General features: G+C 39.6%; 1 protein-coding gene across 2 annotated transcripts in view; it reads right to left on the minus strand.

Annotated features, from left to right (window-relative positions):
* LOC115154145 (coagulation factor XIII A chain) overlaps positions 1-18,147 on the minus strand; it is a 36,760-nt gene that overhangs the window by 13,131 nt on the left and 5,482 nt on the right. For both annotated transcript variants that reach the window (XM_029700083.1, XM_029700073.1), the window contains 5 exons: positions 16,017-16,199; positions 14,241-14,489; positions 11,302-11,414; positions 11,051-11,158; positions 10,409-10,580 (listed from right to left, as the gene is read on the minus strand). In XM_029700083.1, the coding sequence (XP_029555943.1) occupies positions 10,409-10,580; positions 11,051-11,158; positions 11,302-11,414; positions 14,241-14,489; positions 16,017-16,199 (825 nt within the window). The remainder of the gene's footprint in view (positions 1-10,408; positions 10,581-11,050; positions 11,159-11,301; positions 11,415-14,240; positions 14,490-16,016; positions 16,200-18,147) is intronic.

The raw sequence follows: 18,147 nt of genomic DNA on the forward strand, positions 1-18,147 counted from the left end.
CATTGATGGACAGAAATATTTAAACCTTGCCTCTGATTAATTTTTTTAAATCAGATGTAAATCTGGACTGAGACTAGACCACTCAGGAACACTCAACACCTCCTGGAAAGTCATTCTGGTGTCTTTTGCTTAACATTTTTGAATTGTCCCGCAGAAAAATAACACTGAACATCAGCAGCACTGCCCCCTCAAGAGTCTGAGCCTGCCTTGCAGGGTTGGTCCAACAAAGCCAAAAACCCTGGATGGGTGCGCATAATATACAAAGAATTTCTCAAAGCTGCTAATGAGAACCTTGATAACCTTGTAGCTAGCCGGTGGGAATTTCAGTGGGGTGCCCCCACCTGGTAGTGGCAGTGGTTGCAACAATAACTGCAGTAACCCATGGGGAGGGCGTCACATTCGGACAATCAGAGAGGTGGCAAAATATTGTGGCCCTGGTGGCACAAAATAATCAAAAGGTCTGACTGCACAGAGATGCTTGGGAAAATGGTCACAACGGGGGACCACCGAGTGTTTCAGGGTAGGGGGGTGTATCTAAGCTCCATCAGCTAGGACTTGACGTTGGTTAATCAAATCTCCCCATTCTTGCTCAATTTTGCATGCCTTATTAAACAGCTACAACTGTATATGCATTTGAACATCAAGTCTTCTCTTGAGTTGGGCTCGGGATGGAATAACTGTTGAACATCTGAGCTTCAAATCAAATCAAATTTTATTGTGTCACGGCCGCCGTAGTGAATGGACCAAGGCGCAGCGGGTTGAGTGCTCATCTTTAACTTTTATTGAACACTAAACAAAAACAAGAAACCGAACGACAGCTAGACAGTTTTGCAGGCTACACACACAGCAATGCAAAATCAACTTCCCACACCAGACAGGTGGAAAAAGGGCTACCTAAGTATGGCTCCCAATCAGCGACAACAATGTACAGCTGTCCCTGATTGAGAGCCATACCAGGCCAAAACACAGAAATACAAAACATAGATAGGGAACAAAAAATGTAGAAAATATAGAACATACATCAAAACACACAAAACAAACACACCCCTGCCACGTTCTGACCAAACTACAATAACAAAATGACCCCTTTACTGGTCAGGACGTGACATATTGGTCACATACACATGGCAAGCTGATGTTAATGCGAGTGTAGCGAAATGCTTGTGCTTCTAGTTCCGACCGTGCAGTAATATCTAACAAGTAATCTAATAATTTCACAACAGCTAGTTTATACACGCAAGTGTAAATGAATGAATAAGAATATGTACATAAAAATATATGGATGAGCGATGTAGGCAAGATGTACAGTATATACATATGAGATGAGTAATGTAGGGTATGTAAACATTATATAAAGTGGCATTGTTCAAAGTGACTAGTGATACGTTTATTACATCCAATTTTTAATTATTAAAATGGCTAGAGATTTGAGTCAGTATGTTGGCAGCAGCCACTCAATGTTAGTTATGGCTGTTTACCTGTCTGATGGCCTTGAGATAGAAGCTGTTTTTCAGTCTCTCGGTCCCAGCTTTGATGCACCTGTACTGACCTCGCCTTCTGGATGATAGCGGCGTGAACAAGCAGTGGCTCGGGTGGTTGTTGTCCTTGATGATCTTTTTGGCCTTCCTGTGACATCGGGTGGTGCAGGTGTCCTGGAGGGCAGGTAGTTTGCCCCCAGTGATGCGTTGTGCAGACCTCACCAGAGCCTCACCCTCTGGAGAGCCTTGTGGTTGTGGGTGGAGCAGTTGCCGTACCAGGCAGTGTTACAGTCCGACAGAATGCTCTCGATTGTGCATCTGTAAAGAATGAAGAGGCGCTGTTGTGCCTTCTTCACGACGCTGTCTGTGTGGGTGGACCATTTCAGTTTGTCCATGATGTGTACGCTGAGGAACTTAAAAATGTACACCTTCTCCACTACTGTCCCATCGATGTGGATAGGGGGGTGCTCCCTGTGCTGTTTCCAGAAGTCCACGATCATCTCCTTTGTTTTGTTGACGTTGAGTGTGAGGTTATTTTCCTGACACCACACTCCGAGGGCCCTCACCTCCACCCTGTAGGCCGTCTCGTCGTTGTTGGTAATCAAGCATACCACTGTAGTGTCGTCTGCAAACATGATGATTGAGTTGGAGGCGTGCATGGCCACAGTCATGGGTGAACAGGGAGTACAGGAGAGGGTTGAGAATGCACCCTTGTGGGGCCCCAGTGTTGAGGATCAGTGAGGTGGAGATGTTGTTTCCTACCCTCACCACCTGTGGGTTGGCCCGTCATAAAGTCCAGGACCCAGTTGCACAGGGCGGGGTCGAGACCCAGGGTCTCGAGGTTAATGACGAGTTTGGAGGGTACTATGGTGTTAAATGCTGAGCTGTAATCGATGAACAGCATTTTTACATAGATATTCCTCTTGTCCAGATGGGTTAGGGCAGCATGCAGTGTGATTGCGATTGCGTCGTCTGTGAACCTGTTGGGGCGGTAAGCAAATTGGAGAGGGTCTAGGGTGTCAGGTAGGATGGAGGTGATATGATCCTTGACTAGTCTCTCAAAGCACTTCATGATGACGGAAGTGAGTGCTACGAGGTGATAGTCATTTAGCTCAGTTACTTTAGCTTTCTTGGGAACAGGAACAATGGTGGCCCTCTTGAAGCATGTGGGAACAGCAGACTGGGATAGGGATTGATTGAATATGTCCGTAAACACACCAGCCAGCTGGTCTGTGCATGCTCTGAGGACGCGGCTAGGGATGCCGCCTGGGCCGGCAGCCTTGCGAGGGTTAACACGTTTAAATGTTTTACTCACGTTGGCTGCGGTGAAGAAGAGCCCGCAGGTTTTGGTAGCGGGCCGTGTCAGTGGCACTGTATTGTCCTCAAAGTGAGCAAAGAAGTGGTTGTTTGTGGGAAGTGTGTGTGTATCCCACATCTGTTGCCATGGGGTAATGATGTTAGGGACAATACAGGATGAATCACAATAATTGCTTGGCAAAAATGTATATTTTGTACTGCCAAGCCTGGTTTTAGGTAACAATCCTTCATATTTATTTAACTAGGCAAGTCAGTTAAGAACAAATTCTTATTTACAATGATGGCCTACCCCGGCGACGCTTGGCAAATTGTGCGCTACTCTGTGGGACTCCTAGTCACGGCCAGATGTGATTCAAACCTGGGACTGTAGTGACACCTCTTGCACTGAGATGCAGTGCCTTAGACCGCTGCGCCACTCGGGAGCCCAGTATGAACCAGCAACATTACTACGCATATCAGTCGTTAATTTTGTAAATTAAGATATGAAAGATTTTTATAAATATACATATATTTTTTAAATAACTGTATAGAATACAATCGAGGTGATGGCGTTGGAAATGTATTTGGCAGTTAATCTGCTTCTGTTCTGTGGGTAGCACTGTGTGCTCTGTTTAAAGGATGGGTCTCAATCTCTCAAAGTACCTAGGATACAAGTGGACTGGGGTGGTCTGCCAGTCACTGGGACCACAATCCAACCTGGGATGGGGGGAGGTTTTAGCGGGTGGAATAGTGGAGAACAACTGGAGGTTTACTCAGTCACAGCGCAAATATAATGGTACAGCTACAGTGCATTCGGAAAGTATTCAGACCCATTCACTTTTTCCACATTTTGTTACGTTACGGCCTTATTCTGAAATTGATTAAATAGTTATTTTTCTCTCATCAAACTACACAAATACCCCATTATGACAAAAAAAATGCAATTTTTGCAAATGTATTAAAAATAAAAAACTGAAATATCACATTTACATGTGTATTCAGACCCTTTACTCAGTAATTTGTTTGAAACATCTTTGGCAGCGATTACAGCCTTGAGTCTTCTTGGGTATGACGCTACAAGTATAGCACACCTGTATTTGGGCAGTTTCTACCATTCTTCTCTGCAGATCCTCTCAAGCTCTGTCATGTTGAATGGGTAGTGTCGCTGAACAGCTATTTTCAGGTCTATCGAAAGATGTTTGATTGGGTTCAAGTCTGGGCTCTGGCTGGGCCATTCAGAAACTTGTCCAACAGGACAACGACTCTAAGCACACAGCCAAGACAACTCAGGAGTGGCTTGGGGAAAAGTCTCTGTATGTCCTTGAGTGGCCCAGCCAGAGCCTGGAATTGAACCCGATCGAACATCTCTGGTGAGACCTGAAAATAGCTGTGCAGCGTCCTCATCTGAGTAAGTACTGAGTAAAGGGTCTGAATACTTATGTAAATCTTTTTATTTTTTTATGTTATACATTTGCTAAGATTTCAAAAAAATAGTTTTTGCTTTGTCATTATGGGGTATTGTTTGTAGATTGATAAGGGGAAAAAACGATGTAATCCATTTTAGAATAAGGCTGTAACGTAACAAAATGTGGAAAAAGTCAAGGGGTCTGAATACTTTCAGAATGAACTGTATTGGAACTAGTGGATATATGGAAACATAAATATCCTGACCTAGTGAGATAAACATAGCTGAGGCTCAATCAAGTTAGTCGTCTTGACTACTTTCTTATGGCATTCTCACTGGCAAAGGTTTAAAAAGTGTTGATAGGGGACAGAATATGGTCGGACTAGGGCTGTTACAGTGACCATATTACTGCCACACCGGTGGTCATGAGTCAAGTTGGCAGTCAAATTCCAGGTGACCGTTTAGTCACGGTAATTAGGCTTCTCCAAGCTCTGATGCTGCTGATGGTCATTAGTAGCCTACCGAACTTTCTAACTGCCTGGTACTCAGCACTCTATTGTCCCTCTAATCACTCTGACATCAATGCAAATGTGATCGAAAATCTACTCAAACACTTCATGAGAGCCCATGAGCTCAAGTTGCGCAACATTTCTATAGGCTATACAATTGCATGAGAAAACAAAGGAGGATCCCATCAGCTTTCTATAGGCTAGGGCCTAGCCGCTAGGCCTACTATGTTTTCCTAATATTAAGCACATTGCTTCTATTTACAACAGGAGTATAGCCTACCTGGCTGGCATGAAAATGAACCATGGGAAAAGTGTCCTCATTTCACTATTTAAGTGCATTTTTTCCCGCTGCACCTGTTTCGAGAGCGATGCATAATAGTGATCCATTCTACATCAAAACAAATTTCACACATATATAATTTAGTATATGTAAAGACAAGATTAAATCAAGAATAGTGTTATGGGTGACAATATTAGCCTAGCGCTTTTGAATTACATATTATCCCTTGTGAAAGATGCCCAGATTTCTTTCACATTTTCAAATCATAGTCGCACATGTCATGTAGCCTAGCCCATAGGCCTATATGTTTCCATAAGGTTTGTATCACAACTAAAGTGGCCAAATGACTTCTTAAAATGAAGGACATCAATCAGCTTTACAAGAGTTGTAAAGCCTAACTGGCATACATACACAGGCGTGAGTTTCAAATTTGGAGAAGATCATTTTTATCCCACAACTGTCCCAGACTATGTTTGGAATATTTATTTCTCGCACAGAATAGAATGGGTCAACTTTTGTACTATGGGGGATAGTACTGTAGATTGACATAGGCTAGTGCTTTTGCTATTCATTAGGCCTACTCATCTTGTTGGCTGGCGAAAAGTAAATGTTGACAGTTCTTCCAATATCTTCTATACGCGCCTCGGAATTGGAGCGTGCAGTTCCATCCCCGATGTGTCTGTCTACACTTGTAGCCTGTGAGAAAGAACCGGTCACGTGACGGAGAGCCATGTGAGTGAGCGGTGCTTCGACCACTGGCCGTAAAAGGCATTGATTTTTTTAGGGGGCATTATACCCATACAACTGATGCAGCCGGGAAATTTGAGGAATTATCAAGTGCTTGTGAAATTGTGAATGAGAGATTGCTGAAGTGTACAATCTGCTCCAAAATATAAGCAGAGCTCATGCTTTTCATGCTACTTTTCTCAAATCATCATTAGAGTCGCATCATGCAGCCTTACAATGTATTAAAAATCAAAACATATAGCCAAACATTTGTATCACAACTAAAGTTGCATAAATCACTCTAAATGAAGCAACTAGAAGTATCTGTTTCTTTGTTAAGTGCTCAACAAAGAATAGCAGCATGTGCGCACTCCCTCAAATCTTGGAGAAAATATCCTTTCTATTTTATTCAGCTATGTGCCTTTAGAAACCATGCAATTCCATATTCATCTATAAAACAAAAACAATTTAGGTCAAAATAAGGAAATAGAGGGACAGATATATACCAATAAAAACTGTACCATAGAAGCACAGAATATGTTTGAGGAAAAACAAAAAGAAATGGAGGGACATATTCCAGAAAGATCAAGTGTAATATTATAAAAATAATAAAGCAAACTGGATGGAATATGAGGGGAAAATGCACCAAATAATTTCTTATCAACATAGAAATGCTACCAAAAATAATTTACTGAAACTTGTTACAAATAAGTCACCCATGATTCACCAAACAATATTTTGAAAGAGGCGGCAAAGTACTTTAAGCATAAGTTTTCACTTGTCTCCTCCATCTCCACTAACCAATGTTTTTTCTATTAATAATGTCAAATTAACAGCTGTACAGAAAGACTCATGTGAAGGCCAAATTACAGAGGAGGAATTTCTTGGTGCAATTAAAGCATTTAAGTCAAGGAAAACCCCAGGGCTGGATGGCATACCAAACCTTTTTTGATGTACTCAGAGGACCGTTATTAGCATGTTTTAACCACTCCTTTAAAAATGGTAGATTATCAGATACTCAACAAGAAGGTCTGATTTCATTATTACTGAGGCAGAACCCAAGTGGTAAATATATAAAGATCCAGTCCATTAAAACAATTGGAGGCCCCTTACACTTCAGTTTTGTGATGAAAAATTCTAGCAAAATGCGAAGCGAAGCGCACAGAATAAAAAAATGTATTGCTGGATATTATTCATCCTAATCAGACAGCTTTTTTACATGGATGATACATTGGAGATAATATAACACAAGTACCGGAAACAATAGAACACTATGAAAAATCTGTGAAACCAGGCCTGGTATTCATAGTTAATTTTGAAAAGGCTTTTGATAAAGTATGACTGGAATTTATATATAAATGCCTGGAATATTTCAATTTTGGAGAATCTCTTACACAATGGGTTAAAGTTATGTATAGTAACCCTACATGTAAAATATTAAATGGCTACTTCTCAGTATTAAACTGTCAAATGGAATAAAACAAGATTGTCCACTATTGGCATATCTATTTGTTATGGCCATCGAAATGTTAGCTATTAAAATCAGTTCCAACAATAATATCAAGGGGCTAGAAATCCAGGGCTTAAAAACAAAGATGACATTGTACGCTGATGATTCATGTTTTCTTTTAAAGCCACAATTTGGCTCCCTCCACAGCCTTAGGATCTAGATAATTTTCCTAACCTCTCTTGATTACAACCAAATAATGATTAGTGTACTGTACTATATTACTTATTTGATCACACAAATGTTTTACTTTTATATTATTGTGTAGTTTACCAATAAAATGGTCTGACGGTAAAGTGGACATACTCAGTATTCATATCCCGAAAGAAACGAGTAAGCTGAGAGTTGGGAAGCAAGTTCAGGGAGTGAGAGTTTTAATAAATAAAATAATGAACACGAAACACAAACAACGCACCGACATGGAAAAAAAGAATCAGTAACACCTGATGAAAGGACCAAGGGGAGTGACAGATATAGGCTAGATAATCAAGGAGGTGATGGAGTCCAGGTGAGTGTCATGAGGCGCTGGTGCGCGAAACAATGGTGACAGGTGTGCGGGATAATCAGCAGCCTGATGACCTGGAGGCCGGAGAGGGAGTATACATGACATCACTACAATAAATCTTAATAGAAAGTTAGCAAAAATAGATAAGATCTTGCTACCATGGAAAGGAAAATACCTGTCTATTTGTGGAAAAATCACCCTGATTAACTCTTTAGTCATATCCCAGTTTACCTATTTGCTTATGGCCTTGCCTTCACCAAGTGACTTGTTTTTTTAATTATAGGGCAAGCCAGACAAAGTTGAACAGGTGTATTTATATAATGAATATGAATTCAGAGGACATAAATTATTCAATATTAAACTAAAGGCTTCAAGTCATACAAAAGTTACAGTATACTTAAATCCATACGGATTCTCTGGCAGATTAGTAAAAATGTCTCTTGTGTTGAAGAATGGCCTTTTTCCCTTTATTCAGATTGCAACCTCTCACTTTCAGTTATTTGAAAATGAAATCATCTCCAAAATATTGCTATTTTTAAAACAAGCCATAGAAAGTTGTTAGCAATTTCAGTTTAATCCACCAGAAAAGACAGAACAAATATTACAGCAAATATTGTGGTTAAACTCAAATATGCTAATAGATTTTTTTTTTTTATTGATTTTTTTTTTAGAAACTGTATAATCTTTGTAAATAATATCATAAATAGGACTGGTGGAGGTATGTCACACATGCAGCTAACAAAAATATATGGAAATGTCTGCTCTTCAAAAAATCACAACCAACTAATTGCAGCATTACCGCAAAAATGGAAGAGGCAAGTGGAAGGGGGAGATAGTAAGGAACTTGTCTGTTGACCCTCCATTAAAGACCTGAATTGGTCAAGAAAAATGGTGATAAATAAAAAAGTATATCAATTTCATTTAGAGCTGTGTCATATAGATTGCAAAATAGTTGAAAATAGATTTTTGATGTACCGATTCCATGGCATATGGTTTATGAGTTGATACACAAAACGATGCTGGATTCTAAACTTAGAGTTTTTACATTTAAATTATTATACAAAATTTGTGCAACCAATTGTCACACCCTGATCGGTTTCACCTGTCTTTGTGATTGTCTCCACCCCCCTCCAGGTGTCACCCCATTATCCCTGTTGTTGCCATTTCATCTTGTTTGTTCATGTCAACCAGAGTTTTGTGTTTCAGCGCCAGCTTTTATCAGTCTCTCTTTACTCACCCTCCTGGTTTTGACCCTTGCCTGACTCCAAGCCCGTCTGCCTGACCACTCTGCCTGCCTGTACCTTTGCCCCCTTCTGGATTACTGAGCTCTGCCTTACCCTGACCCTGCATGCCGGTACCGTTGCCCAGCCTCTGGCTTACTGACCCCTGCCTGTCTTGACCTGTCTTTTGCCTGCCCTTGTTGGAATATTAAACTATTCTTTATTCTACGTGATCTGCGTCTAGGTTTTACCTTCATACCTGATACCAATATAATGTTATACTGTATATATGGGATACAACCATCCCAGATTTACATATTTTGATGCAAAGAGACAGAATAACTAAATCATTGCTAATTCTGCAAATAGCACTGTTGGGTGATTTTTAAAAAGCCATAGTCAATCTATCAATAACATACTCTTAGCAAAAATGTTTACCTTTAATTTACAATCTGTAGAAACTATGAGAATAGAAACGATCAGAACTTTAGTGAAACAGCACAGTTGAAAAATATTTGGCAAATTGAAACTGGATGGTCTTCAGAGATAGATGGGAGGAGTTGAGGGTTGCTGAAGGATGGGATTAAAAACAAACTTTAACGTCTGCTTCCAACTCACACTCTCAAACACATAGATCCCCTGAACACAGCTCACTCTCCTTATCCCAACCACCTGAATTCTGATCACCTGTTCACACACCTGTATGTCATTTACACACACTATTTAGATCAGTTCCTTGCACCGCATCATTGTGAGGTATTGTTTTTTTTTCTTCCACATTCTATTCAGAGTTCTGGTTTTGTCCATATTAGCCCTCCCGTGTATATTCGTTTTTGGTCAGCCTCATTAATTACGTTTTTTTGCCTATCAGATATCCTATCAACAATATCTTGCCTGATCTCCCAGGATACGTCATTAGCCTTTTTCCCTGCCTGTACTGTTACCTTTTTGGATTCCCTGTGAATGACCTTCTACCTGTCCCTGAAACATGCTGCCTGCCTCCTCCTGTGGTCCTGTACTAAATAAACACCTGCTGCACCCTGCGCTTGAAACCAGCTCTCTGTCTCCCATCATACTCATTACACAATGAAAAGATAACTATTTTAAAATATACTGTATCTGTAAAATGTATAAGCTGGAAGTAGAAGCCTAAGTGTTGTCGTCCATTAGTTTACTCCAATTAAGGGAGGGTGGTAGGGTTAAGGGAAAATAATAAAGGAAAATATATTTTAAAAGATATATATTGGAGATTCCAAAATGATGCAGGCAACTATATTGATGGAAACCACAATCCATCTGCAATATTAAAGCTGATCTACCCACTAAAAAAAGGCAACCATAGTTGAAAACTGCAGTTTATAACTGGATGGGCCTGTTTTCTATTGACCATCAATCCCTCAGTGCAAATCACAGGTAATTTGGAAGACACATGACCTATGTTGTGAGGTGGACATTGAAAAGGGAATTTGATCAGGCACTCACAGGTGTTGAGCGTCCCGGCGTAGACCCAGCACTGGGCGTAGCTGACGGGCCCTTTGTTGACGTACTGGAGCAGGATCTGGTCACTGCCAATCCAGAAGGTTGGTGCAGTGCCAAGGGAGTAGTCATCGCTCCAGTTGCCCACCAAGACTCCGCGGTCATCCTGGGAGTTCATCTGGTTCCACAAAGAATGGAAAAATATATAGACAAAAAACCACAAAGAGATTAGTGCACCAGGAATAAGGATAGGTTAGTTTGAAATGAAATGTTCAAAGTAAGTTGATAAAAGCATGAAAAGGGAAATTGAGTGTTTAATTAAGGCCAGGTACCAGGGAAATTGTTTTCCTTTATTCATATCACAGTTAACTTTTACCAGTTGAATGTAGACACAAATATACACTTTTTTCAAACTTTTTCCGAAAATATTATAGAAAAATAATCAAATGAGACAATATCTCATTCAATATGTACTGTATATATATAGTATCTACTGCAAAACACATTCTGTGGATGTAGACTGAAGTTCAGGTTGAATGCTTGGTATGTCTTGTGGATGTAAAAGCACTTGGCTCTTCTTAGTGCTTATACTAGGGCTTGTTTTGGAATTTGTGTAGTGTGCTTATGTTATCTGCAAATATCACTCACCATTGCAGAGCCTATCCTGCAGACTTTGACAGCATTGCCTCTGTTTACTAGAGGCATGTGTGAGTCATCCAAGATTTGGAAACAGGCATCAAGAATCCCTGCCACAAACTACAAGAGAGAAATATAGCCTCCAGCCTCAAAAAAGGAACAATAATGACACAATTGTAAATGTGTGTGTAGAGTATACAGTATATTAATGTATTTGATAAGTGTGTGTGCGTGGGGCATGTGTGTGTGGTCTTTTACTGTACCTGACCATAATACCATTGCCTTCCATCACCTGATTCCTCCTCATGTATGTAGCCATTTTCATTCATTACATACTCCTGCCTGTCTTCCTCATTGGGCATGTACACTTCATCATCTAAAGAAATCAGAAATAAATTGCAGCCTCATTACCAGAATCTGGTCATCTGTTACTTTAGATGTGACTTGTAAGAATTGTAAGGATGAGAAATGGATGTTCATCATTGATTTCTAATGCCTGACCTGTGTCTATAAATTCATTTGTGTCACGTGAACTAATTGAGACCGTGGTCGCATGTCCTGGAAGGAAGTCACGTCCTGTTGAGCTCCGTATGCTGTCTGGTGTCCAAGTCTTAGCGTTCACAAGGCTGATGTTCCACTATCTGAAGCCTCCTAATGGCACATTACATTGGTGGCAGCTGTGTTTTTGAGTGTTTTTAACGTCTGTGGAACCTGTCTTCTGAAGTTATCGCTGGATTTAAGTGACGTGACCGCGCTAGGCTGCATGCATGCTAGCCAGGCCTACTCTAGCCCTGTGGAGCAAGCATACGAAGAGAAGCGTGGGCAGCTTTCTCTGCACTATCATCTCCCTCACTGCTAGCTTATTGGAAGGGTGAACAGTGAGTACTAAACTGTCCACATGTCTGAAATGTCATTACCAACTAAATACATTTTACCCAGACTTTTACACATATTGGACCTGTCTTTTGCTTTGTGGACGTGGTGGGAATGGGGCTTCTCCCGCCATTCTGGACGGTTTCAAGCGGTGGATTCTACAACTTGGATGCGACAACAATTCTAACTACTTGGCTGCATGGAGGCACGCTTGAGTGGGAGAACTCTGCTCTCCGACTGGCTGGTTATCCATATGGGATGGATGGAGCTGATTGGGAGAACTATGCTACCGGCTACTGTTTGTGTGAGTGACTTGTGTATGAATGTGAAACCGAAGGAGGCCTTGGTGATGCGTTTCCCATATGACTGTAGACCGCGCCTGATCCTCGTGGATTTTGATGGTTTGGTGAAGAAAAAAAATTAAAAGAGTAAATATTGACTGAATGTTAATTTACACTGGTGTATCGACTATTGACATTTTGTATTTTGTCAGTAGAATTTTGCATTTAACTGTGGAGCTTTAACATAAAGAAAAGTAACTCCATGTTTTTCTTTTGGTAATCAAAACATGCTTTTCATGTAGGCTACAGTATCTCATGACTGTCAGATTTTATCATGAATCAATGAATGAAACATTGAATTGTTCCCCAAATGTTTTGTTCCTATGCAAGTATAGTGTCTTTTTTCAATTTATGAAACAACAACATTTCTTAGTGGGAGGGGGACAAATGTTAGGATGAGAATTGATGTTCATCATTTAATAGTCCAAGTTTTAGCTTTCATATATCCACTCTCCTCCAAACGGCGTGTTAAAGCATGTTAAAAATGACACATGCATTGGGGCAGTGAAATCCCTGGGAAGTTACTGAGCAGTCCCATAGCTGTCTGACACTTATTTAGTCAGTGTTCATTTTAATGATGTCCCTTACAGAAAAACCAACATGAATTACACTTGATAACATGTGTTTCTCATGTGATTGAATGTGATCTTAGGTGAAGTTAATGTGATAACTTGTGGCCAAATGTAAAAGTAACGTGATAACATGAAACTTCACTTGTGAAAACATTATACCATGTGAAATAAATGTGACAACATGGGGATGCAAAATTTCAACATACGAAAATGCTAACTTTATTTTAAAGTGAAAGTTTTTTACATGTGAAAAGGCAGTTCGAAATGTGAGAGTTAGAATCTTCAATTCACGTGATGTGAAAAAATGTAATTTTTCTCACATGTGAAAATGTGATGATAACGTGAACTCTAGGTGGTGCAGTGTTTTCATTTGCATTTTCACATATGGCGTCTCTTTTTTTTTACATGTGAAAATTTCAGCTAAACATGTGAAAACAGCTATTTCACAAGTGAAAATGCAATTTCACACGTTTAAAAAAATAGGGGAACGAAACGATATAGGGGTTTCAAAGTAAGTGGTACGATGTTCAGCTAAAATAGTGTAAAACGTCTAATCAATGATAATATGATTCCATTTGACATGATCACTTAGTACTGACTTTTCAATATGACCCCACCTGGGATTTCAACTCACAACCAATGGATTTGGGGTACGCTGATCAATCTGCTGCGCTGCAAAGTCTTTACTGTAGCGTTCCTCTACACTTTCATTACCTATAATACATCTCTGATTACATATTCTCTGATTATTGATGATGTGAGGGGTTTTCTGTGTAGTTGTCTTATGTTGGTGGGGCATATTATTATTGTAAATATAATATTTTTTCTCTAGTGTTTTTTATGAATTTGACAAAGCTGAGATTGAATTTACTCAAATCCAAATTGTGGGAATACAGGTTAAATCAGTCATTGACACAGACATGGTGGCGTAGCAGGAATATTGGAATGCCTTCAACTAAGAGGTTGCGAGTTCATATCCCAGGTGAGGATATGTTGAATAATAATTACCGTATAAACATACACAATGTAATCATATATGTGAAAGTGTCAATTATTTACATTGTATGTTAAAAGCACTGTTTGTGTATTCATCCTAATGACACATTTTTGTTTGCAGAGGCATCACCTGTGAAATCTCGTGTAAAATATTAACGTGAAAATTTGAATCCACATGTGAAAGGTTATGGGATCACGTAAAAATCCACATGTGAAACTTCATGTGAAATATCATCACGTTAAGTGTTCCAAAAACACAATTTCACATGATTTAACATTGAATGTCACAAGTTAATTCATGTGATTTTCCACATGTGAAATCATTCGTTTTTCCCCATAAGGGGTGTATAATGCATATGTTTTATCTTATCTTAAGCAGTCCTCAGAAGACAAACAAAAATCCACAAAGATTCCACTCACTGGACGCCCAGGCGTTGAACAGCAGGTAGAAGTCTGTTCCAGAGTCCTTTTGTGTCCTTGAGATTCCATTGTAACCGATGACCGCCACATTTGTGTAGTACTTTCCGATGATGGCATCTGCAGAAGGGGTGATGCCCACCACGCACTCATCCTCTTGTTCCTGTATCATGCGGCCGGTCCAATTCCCAGTTTGTGAGCCGTCAAAGGCGACGATGATCTTTGTGCCATTCAACACGTAGGTATCGATACCTGAGGGAGACGGTGACATGACAGGGGAACATCAACACATGTAGACACTCATGTTTCCACTGTACTCTTAGTATTCAATATGACGTTATGTGGTAACAATCGATACTTTCTGGTACATTCTTCAAATAATTAACCTCAGTTGGTAACAAATGGTACCAAGTAGCTACTATTTTAATGAGTATTGAAGAAACAAAGTAATTTTGTCTGTCAGGGAAAATATATGGAGTAAAAAGTACCTATTTTCTTTAGGAATGTAGTGGAGTAAAAGTAAAAAGTTGTCAAAAATATAAATAGTACAGTACAGCGACTCGAAAAAAAAGTACTTAAGCAGTACTTCGAAGTATTTTTTACTTTACACCACTGCAAACCATTAACTGCAGATGGACTACTAGGGTACTACTAGTGCCTCACAATTATCACGCAACAACTCTCTCAAATCCAATAAATGTAGGCTAAAGGATATTTTGTGTAATATTGTGCTCTCTGCTTAGTTTTTTATGCCCTATTCTCAAAACCTTTTGAACACAGTAAACTAAGAATTTCACAGCAGATGTAAGAGGACAACACCACATTCGGGGAGGTAAAAATATATTGAGCATGAAAGCCTTTTCAAGGCATAAGTGAAACGTAAGTCGTTTGAAGATAACAAAAAAAATGGTGTCATACTTCTTAAGCAGTCACTTTGCTGTCCTTAAAGCTTTGTTTGTACTTAGTTGACATATTGCAGTTTTGTAGCTGACACTAAAGGACCTAGGGCTCGATATCGTGGAAGTTCCGTATCGTGGAAGTCCCGTATCGTGGAAGTTCCGTTTTATAGAGCGATTTAATTTTAAAGGCACAGTTCCTGCATTTGTGTAGACTGCATTCACAGTAAACGCTGCCATATCAATCGGAAATTACCTTCAAATTTCAATCGCGCTATACCGCGGAACCTCCGCAATATGGATTGAATCGAGCACATAGAGCGGCAACTCTTTTGATCAATTCCCCTGTGAGTATGATGTAAGCATTCAGTATAATGTGTGAGAGAGACCCTGGACACATCCCTATTCTACACCCTTCTTCCGAAGTGTGCACTTGCACACTCTGTCATGGATTCAACAATAGTGGAAACTCCCTAAATCCATGATGGGAAGTGTGCAATTGCAAGTGCACACTTGGGGAGAAGTCTGGAGAATCGGGAGGAACCCCAAGGTTACTATCAACAGATGTTACAGCTGTTTAGATGGGAATATGTCAATAATCTGTTTTTCTTTCAACTTGGCACTTTTATTAATTAGTGTTTCTGATTGGCTACAGAGGCTAAACACAGATGACAGAGAGGAGACTTGGAGGGGAAGAATTTTAGTATTGAGATGCAACTTCACCTCTATCACACCAACCGCTCCCATTAAAACTATTACCAAATGGTGAATACTGTTTTTCATATATCACCCTCAGTGAAGTCAAGCAATGCATGTAATGACATTTTTAACCAGCAGAAAGGAATGTACAGTACATTGGTGGAAATGTGTAAAATCTTCTTACCAATGTAAAACTCAATCTGGAATTTGTCACTGGGATTTACGGGCTGGTTGAACTGGAGGGTCATCTGAAACTCTTGAGCCCTACGGACGATGAGAATGTTGTTTTTGCCTTCGTACAAGTGACAGTGGTGGTCGCTCTTGTTCTCATTTTGCATCATGTCCACTCTCACACATTCCAGGGTGGCTGCAAATAAGGAGATCACAAGCTAAATAATGATGTTTAAATAACCAGGTAACAAATGTAAAATATTTTGGATTAAACTTGTTGGGTAAAAAGGGTGCTTTTCAGGGTGTCAGGTCTGAGTGTGAAGTCAAAATGGGAACAAGGATGTCTGCTGACCACCTCGGCCGAGCAAAGTTGGCACACCACAAACCTGTGGGCCTATACAGCAAATTCTCCAGTGATAAAAAATAATAAATTAACACTGAGTGTTCAATCAAAACTGAAACAGTTGAGTCTGTGGACCTATAGACACCAGAACAGTGTTAAATTAATACACTGCTTAGTGTAAAGCCTTATTCAAACATTTCCCAGAGTGCCTTATTTTTCAAGTAAATTGTAGATGTACCACCCATGACTGTATTTGTTAGTGACAGAGACATGATTGTTGCATTCATCCATTTTATGTCCTAAATGTAGAAGAAAGGGTTCTAAAAGGGTTCTTTGTGATAGGGTTCTACCAACTACTTTTAACATCCTAAGAACAGTTTTTGGAAGGAAGGGTTCTACATTGAACTATATATGATATTAACCAGCATGCTTGATTGCAGTAATATTGTCAGAATTGTTTGTTTTTCTATAATGTGTTTTTGCATACACATAGATTGGTTGATACATTTTATGCTACACAAAGATAAATTACATACAGTTTTCTAAACTAATCCAATCTGTTAGTAATTTAATTTATTTCACCCGTTACTGAGATGGTTGTTCCAGTTTAGATGATTGAGGAAGACAGTTTTAGGAAGAACCTTTAGATGATAAAATGGTTATTGGTAGAACCCTTCATAGGGGGTTCAAGGTAGAACCATATACAGGGGGCTCTTTGAAAAACCCTATATAGAGGGTTCTAGATAGAACCCTCTGCAACGTATTCAGTCCAGCACCAAAAAGGGTCACCCTATGGGGACAAACCGAAGAACCCTGTATGGTTCTACTTAGCACCTTTTTTTAAAAGTGAGATCCTAAGTGAATGTTATTTATTTATTTAATATGATATAACACAATACCATATGTTCTTCCTAAGGCCTTATTTTGAGGAACTAGTTTCACCCTAATACAGCTATTGATGTTACATTTGATACCGAAGCTCAGAGGCAAGTGTCAAAATCGCTAAGCAGTTTACTTCGAAGCAGTGTGCCGTCTGTCACTTTATCAGAAGCATGTGATTAATGAAGTCCACAGCTTTGTTTTGTCGAACAACCACCTGATTGGTTTGGTATTAGTTTCGGTAGAAGACAAAAAGACTACCTTGCGCAAACGCTATGGCAGCGTTTCCCAAACTCGGGCCTAGGGACCTCAAGGGGTGCACGTTTTGGTTTTTGCCTCAGCACCACACATGATTCAAATAATCAAAGCATGATGATGATGATGAATTCATTATTTGAATCAGCTGGGTAGTGCTAAGGCAAATAACTAAACATGCACCCCTTGGGCTCCCTAGGACTGAGTTTGGGAATTCATCAATAATTTCCCAACATGCTCTATTGCAGGTAGATTTGTTTTTTTAATTGTTTGTTTTAATATCTATTTTTGTGCATGCACATTGATTAATTGATTAATCTTGTGCTACACAAAGATAAATAGCGTAAGTTTTTCTAAACTAATCATAACGATGAATGTTTTAAAAATAGCACTCGTTACAGAAATGTTTGTTGCAGTTTAAATGTTTTAGGCAGCCTCCACACAATGTTCCTAAATCTGGCACTCATTCTGAATGTAGGTTGTAGGTGAATAAAAAGATCTAACTGTTGCTTATTCTAACTATACATCACTTTGCTAGCCAGCATAATGTGACTTGCAGGAAGGGTTGCAAAATTCTGGTAACTTTCCCAAAACTCCCAGGTTTTCCAGAAACCCTAGTTGGAAGTTTCCTGGAAACAGAAAATCCCAAATCCTTCAAATTTTTTTT

The sequence above is a fragment of the Salmo trutta genome, chromosome 2 (genome assembly GCF_901001165.1).
Source record: "Salmo trutta chromosome 2, fSalTru1.1, whole genome shotgun sequence".
Taxonomy (NCBI): Eukaryota; Metazoa; Chordata; class Actinopteri; order Salmoniformes; family Salmonidae; genus Salmo; species Salmo trutta.